Consider the following 6,000-nt stretch of genomic DNA (forward strand, 5'->3'; position numbering starts at 1 on the left):
TGCTCAGGTTTTTATACCGAGTTTTGAGTTGCCCAACGACTTGGGCCACTCTTTGTGCAAGAAGTGATTTATGGGCCACGACTGATTACAGGGGTTTTTGCCTCAGTATTTGTGTTTTTTACTGCTTCACTTCCTTATCTTGTGGTTTGTCTATCTGACCACAGGGTGCTTTCATCTTAAAATATTCCGGGCTGGGTTCATTGCTGGGAACACTGCAGGGATTAATTCAATGGGATTTATTCAGCCTTCAAACCCCTTTGGGATCTGCTTGGTGTCATTAAAGGAGATTAGGCCTCGTTTGCATAATGCAGCGCCCTCCTCTGAAAGGTAAATCCTGGGGGAATTCACAGAGAATTGCAGGTTTTGGAAGGCAAGCCATGAGTATTTCCAGCTGCTTTCCAGAGGATCTCTGAGGTTGGAGAAGGCCTCCAGGACCATCGAGTCCGAGGTGTTCCCAACCCCAGCCTGGTCACCAGCCCAAGGTCCACTCATTCCTTGGACACCTCCGGGCGTGGAGAGGTTCTCTGGGAAAGAAGAAGGAATTTTTCCATGGAAGAGGCTGCCCAGGGAGGTTTGGCGTCCCCATCCCTGGAGGTGTCCCAGGAATGAGGGGACATTGAGGGATCAACCACAGGTTGGGATTGGTGATCCTGGAGCTCTTTTCCAACCTCAAATCCATGAGCAGTCCTGAATGCAGGGATTAATCCTGAGGTTCTTGCTCTGCTGGCACATCCACTCCCGAGACATGCAAATCACATTTAAATTAGGGCTGTCTCTGTGGGGATCTCCTGGGAACTGAAACTCATTTAGCTTGGGCAGAGCTTCCTGAGGACTTCAAAGTTTATCAGCAGCTTTATTGGAGTGCCACCATGCAAATGTCCCATCCTGGGCACATTTCAGATCCCTGACCTAGATCTGAATTCTTGTATTTTATTTAATAAGATGTTATGAAGATTTGGGGGTGCAGGGCAGTAATTGGGCTGTGAAATTGATGCCATTGTTTCTATCTGCAGGAATTACAGCTGCTTTATTTTAAATCAAAATGGAAAAGTTCAAGGTTCGGCTCGAGCCATCTCATATTTCTGGAGGATTCTCAAAAAAAATTCCTTGGCTGTTTTTAGCTGTGCATTCCTCACTATTTCTCTATACTTTAAGAAATTAGCAGCTATTTAAAAATACTTCCTATTATTCCTAATATTTCTGGGAGTTAGTTGAGGAATTAACTTGCATAACACCATGCAGAGTTTGTTTTCATCTTTTAAAAATTTTTCTTCATTCTTTTTATTCCTCCTTCATCCGAGCTTTGCTTGGAAAACACAAAGCAAGTTTCAAATCCAGCTGTGAATTTAAAAACAGATCTGGCAACATTTCAAATCTGTTTGGAGACTTCCTTGTAACCAATTACAATAAATATTGTTCCAACTAAAGCCTTTATTTCATTGTACTCTCAGAATGACTTAATGGCCTGATTTTGAGATGAATTAAAGTGAGCAAATGAAGAGTTCACAGATTTTTGTCATCAAGGCCAGACCTAAATATTCAGATTATAATTAAGACTTTTTGCATAATGTGAGAACATCCTCCTGAGACACCTGTGAGTGACTGAACGTCTGAAAAAAGAGATCTTTAATCAAAATGGAACTGGGAGGTTACTCACAGTCATCCCTGGGTAAAGTGTCTGGGCACAGAGGTGACCCCAAAATCCATGGAGAAGCAGAGGGAATTTCCCTGGCAAGACTGGCATCTGCAATTCGTTGTGAATTGTAATTAATTAGCTCATTATGAAGAATCTGTTCCTCAAAGGCTTGGAACCTCTGAGATGGTTTTTGGGGTAGGCAGAGCCTGGGACCTCACCCCTCCTCGAAGAACTCCCCCTGAAGGCACAAGGAGATGTGAAATCCTCCATTTTCACACCCGACTGGATCTCATTTCGTTGATAATTTTCTTCAGATTCTGTCACCAACAATTTTAAAATCATTCAGGTTTGGTATTTGTTTTGGCATTTTACTCCGGACTAATAAACTTCAACAATTTCTGTTGTGATTTCTGGTTTTGTCCAAAAATTAATGTCACTAACTCCTGGATGGATCTGAGGAGAATTCCTGCAGAGAGCCGGGGTAGTGTGGAATTCCCAGCTGGAATTCTGCTGGGAACAGCAGAAAACAGCTCCAGAAATTAATTCACACTCGAGGGCAGAAATTATTTACTCACCAGAACCTCTGCAAAACAACACACCCAAAACGGGAGGGTTTTGTTTGTTTTTCAGACCTGTTTTTCGCGAGCTTTCAAATGCAGATTTTAATTACGTTTCAAATTGTATGAGTGCAATTAGCGCTGCCCTGGGTGCCAGCTCCACCTTCTTCACAGAACGTTTGGTGCCACCCAGGCTGGTGAATTTGGGATTCTGATCCATTCCTGAGAGCTGGGATTTGCCGGGAATAATCGCGATAAACCCCATGCAAAAAGCGTTTCTTTTCCATGAGAAACCCAATTTCCCCTTTATTTCCTTTGCTCGTTCAGGAAGGAAAAGATCGTGGCTGGCTTGTTTGGAGCTGGAGAGCCAGGATCAAACCCATTCCTTGAAAACTTTTCCATCCCGGGAAAATGAAGAAGGATTTGGTGCTCGAAATAAACTCGGGTGGAAATTCAGACAGTCCTTTAACTCTGGAGATCACAGAACCATGGAATGATTTGCGTTGGAAGGGGCATTAAAGATCACCTGGACCATGGGACATCTTCCACTACCCCAAGCCCGTCCAGCCTGGCCTTGGACACTTCCAGGAATGAGGAATTCATGGAATAACCTGAGCCAGGGCCTCCTCACCTTCACAGGGAGCAATTCCTTCCCAAAATCCCATCTAAACCCCCTTTCTGTCATTTGGGACTCATCCCTTCTTGTCCTGTCACTCCCTACCCTTGCCCAAAGTCCCTCTCCAATCCACACACCCACAATCCTGCATTTCTTTACCCAAACATGAATTTTAATACCACTTCCATGCCTGAGTCACCCCCATTCCCACCCAAAATCCTGGGAAGTCACCAGGATATGCAGCAATTTTCACAACAAATTAAACACGAAGATGGATGTTGGAGATTAATTTAAATGTTGGGGGTTAGAGGCTGTGCGGTGTCTGAACCTGACATCAGGAGAAGCTGCTCTTCATCCCATTTATCACAGCTCAATTTGTCCCTGCTGGAAATTCCTACACAGAAAGGATGCAAAAAGCCGGGATGGGGAGCACTCAGCAAAAGATAGGAATTAACTCCAAATGAAGAAGATTTGTACAAAGACTGGGCTCGGACTTCAGAGGAATAAAGGACTTCAAAGTTGCCAACACTTCTTGCTAATGGCTCGAATATGCAAAGCTTTGGCTCCCCCAGGTTGTGCGGAGATCTGGGCCCACATCCCCTAGGTAAGGACTTCAATTGAAGTCGGTGAGTCAGGGGAACTCAAAGGACTTCACCTAATTCAAGGTAAACACCTTCAAAAACGTTAATTATTTTATTAAACCTTTCTATCACTTATACTTTAAAAAAAATAAATTAAGCCGAATCTTCATCTCCTTAAAATCCTTTAACTCCTCCTATTTTCTCCACATGAAGATTATCTTCTTTTTTAGAGTCTGTTCTACAAAAAGGTTTTTCTATGAAAGGTTTTTCTATAAAAGGGGAGTCCTTCTCCTCCCTATCCTCAAACTCTCCACAACTCAACAGCGCGCAATCCTTTCCGATATGTTACAAAATCTGTTCCTTCTAGTAGGGATCCCTCCCAAGAAAAATTTGCTTTCATGGGTAAAACTGAGATAACCCAGGAACGCTTCCTCCTCCTCATCCTCCCCTCCAGGCACAGAAACTGCTGCTCTTGGAGGGGAGATCCCATTTTGGGAATGGCCTCATTAACAGCCTGGCAGGGATTCTAGCTCCCTAATTAACACCCGGAGTTCCTCCAAGAAGTTGGGAGCCCTTGGATGGAGAACCAGGACACACCAACCCCGGCTGGTTGAGTTTGGCACTCCCCACACTCAATTAATGCCTTTGGAGCTCCCGGGACAGGCGAGGCACCAAAGAGTTGACAAATTACTGCATTAATTGAAATTTGTTGCATTGTGTTAGCTCTGGAGCCCTGGGTGTGATGGAACAAAGGGTTGAAATGAATGCCGGGTCCTGGAGATGAAAGGAGCTTTGAGGGAGGTTTTTTATCTCATGCCAGGCTGGGACATAAACCATGAGCAGTTTAACTCCTGGGGACAGCTCAACCTGCTGCAGACATTGTTTGTATAACTGGGTTATTGGAATGCCCCAAACCTTCCCAACAAGAGAATTTCTTCCCTTTTTTCCCCTGGAAAATGGACTGGTTTAGTGCCTTCCGTGGCTGTTGCAAATCTAAATCACATCATGGAGGTGTTCTGAGTTCTCCACAATCCAGGCTGAACATTCTCCACATTCCCAACATTCCCAACTCCCCCAGACTATTGATGATCTACTCAGTGACAAATTTCACTTAAAAAAATGAAACTGAAAAAGTTTCAAATAAGAACAGGAGGGGAGGGAAAAAAACAGCGGGAGACTCTGGAGATTACAATAAAAGCATCATTTTATTTATCCCAACAAGAGTATTAAAGCCCTGCAAAGCACCAGGGGATGGTGTGGGGGGGAAAGGCTCAGCTCAGGGGAACGTGTTCCCAAGGCAGAGCTCTTCTTCCCGTGCACCCTGAGAACCACATCCCGCCTACTCCCTAAACTTAAAACTTTACACCGGGTAGTACCAAATACCCTGAGCAACAGAGCTACAAACAGGACCAGAAACGCCCAGGAGTAAAACAGGAGCAGTGGCCTCATTCCAGGGCCTGATGGACTCCATTCAGGTGGACCTGTGGGGATCTGACCCCGCTTTGGACACCGTGAGCTCAGTCCTGCTCCAGGGATGGGTTGGGGTTCAACATTCCTGGTCTTCTCCTCCCACCTTAGTAGAAGCCACTGCGGGAGGTGTTGTAGCGCCTGTAGGGCCGGCTGTAGCCACTGCCCAACCCAGGGTAGCCAAAGCCCCCAAGGCCACCAAAGCCCAAGGAGCTGCCCGAGTTGATGGGGACACCCTCGGCGCTCAGAACACTCCCAACAGCCGCGGACGCCGAGGATCCCACGGTGGTGTTCTGTGGGAAGGAGCTGAGGATGGGCCCGGGCAGGGCGACCACCACAGGGGACGGCTGGATGACCACGGTGGAGTCCTGGCACTGCCGGACACAGGGCTCGTTGCAGCTGTTGGCCAGCGGGGTGGGGCCGCAGGACGTGGGGGGACATCGCTCGTAGCAGGACATGGCTCAGGATGAGGTCTGGAATACAGGAGCACACCTGAGGGCAAGGCAGGAGATGTGTCACACTTGCATTTACTCAGTTCATTTACTCATTTTAGCTCAGTTATCGGGACAGAGACTTTCCAAGGAGCCTTTTAGGAACTGAGCCAGGAGCTGAGGAGGAAACCAAACTCTTAAATAAAGAGAGACAGAGGCTGAAATGTCCTCTGGGCTGTTGGAGATCCGGACAAGAACTGGCAGCAGAAGAAAAGAAACAAACCTGCGTCATTAATTTAATTGTAGGATTTTGATTGCACTTCTGGAGAGACCCAGCTCCGCACACCCAGAGCGTTGGGGGAGCAGCAATTAGGAGTAAAACCCAACCACCAATGTACCTGTGGAGAGAGGTCCACGGGCAGCTGGAAAAATGAAAGGAAGGATTCATTTCAAGGCTCCAACTTTGCCTACAAAGAGGTACAAATTTCAATGACAAATTTCAACGTCATTAAGCAGCCTTGAAGAAGAGGTCTTTGGAATTTTTCCCAGACAACTCATCTATGGATGTGAGAAAAAGCAGGAATTCCATGGGTTCTATCTGCACCACAGCAATAAAACCAAAATTCTCTGATTTCTAGGGGGTGTTCAGCTCTGCTCCGGTTTTTCCTCTTTTTTCCCTTCCACCCCACAATCCCTGACCCCACTTCCCAGA

The 6,000-nt window shown here is 46.2% G+C and overlaps 1 protein-coding gene across 1 annotated transcript; it reads right to left on the reverse strand.

The window, feature by feature from the left end:
• Positions 1 to 4,964: 4,964 nt before the first annotated feature.
• On the reverse strand, positions 4,965 to 5,315 carry LOC120501879 (feather keratin 4-like). The gene has a single exon (XM_039708655.1). The coding sequence runs from the start codon at positions 5,313 to 5,315 to the stop codon at positions 4,965 to 4,967; it is 351 nt and encodes a 116-aa protein (XP_039564589.1).
• Positions 5,316 to 6,000: the final 685 nt, after the last annotated feature.

Source organism: Passer montanus, unplaced genomic scaffold (genome assembly GCF_014805655.1).
Source record: "Passer montanus isolate IOZ18808 unplaced genomic scaffold, ASM1480565v1 scaffold209, whole genome shotgun sequence".
NCBI classification, from domain to species: Eukaryota; Metazoa; Chordata; class Aves; order Passeriformes; family Passeridae; genus Passer; species Passer montanus.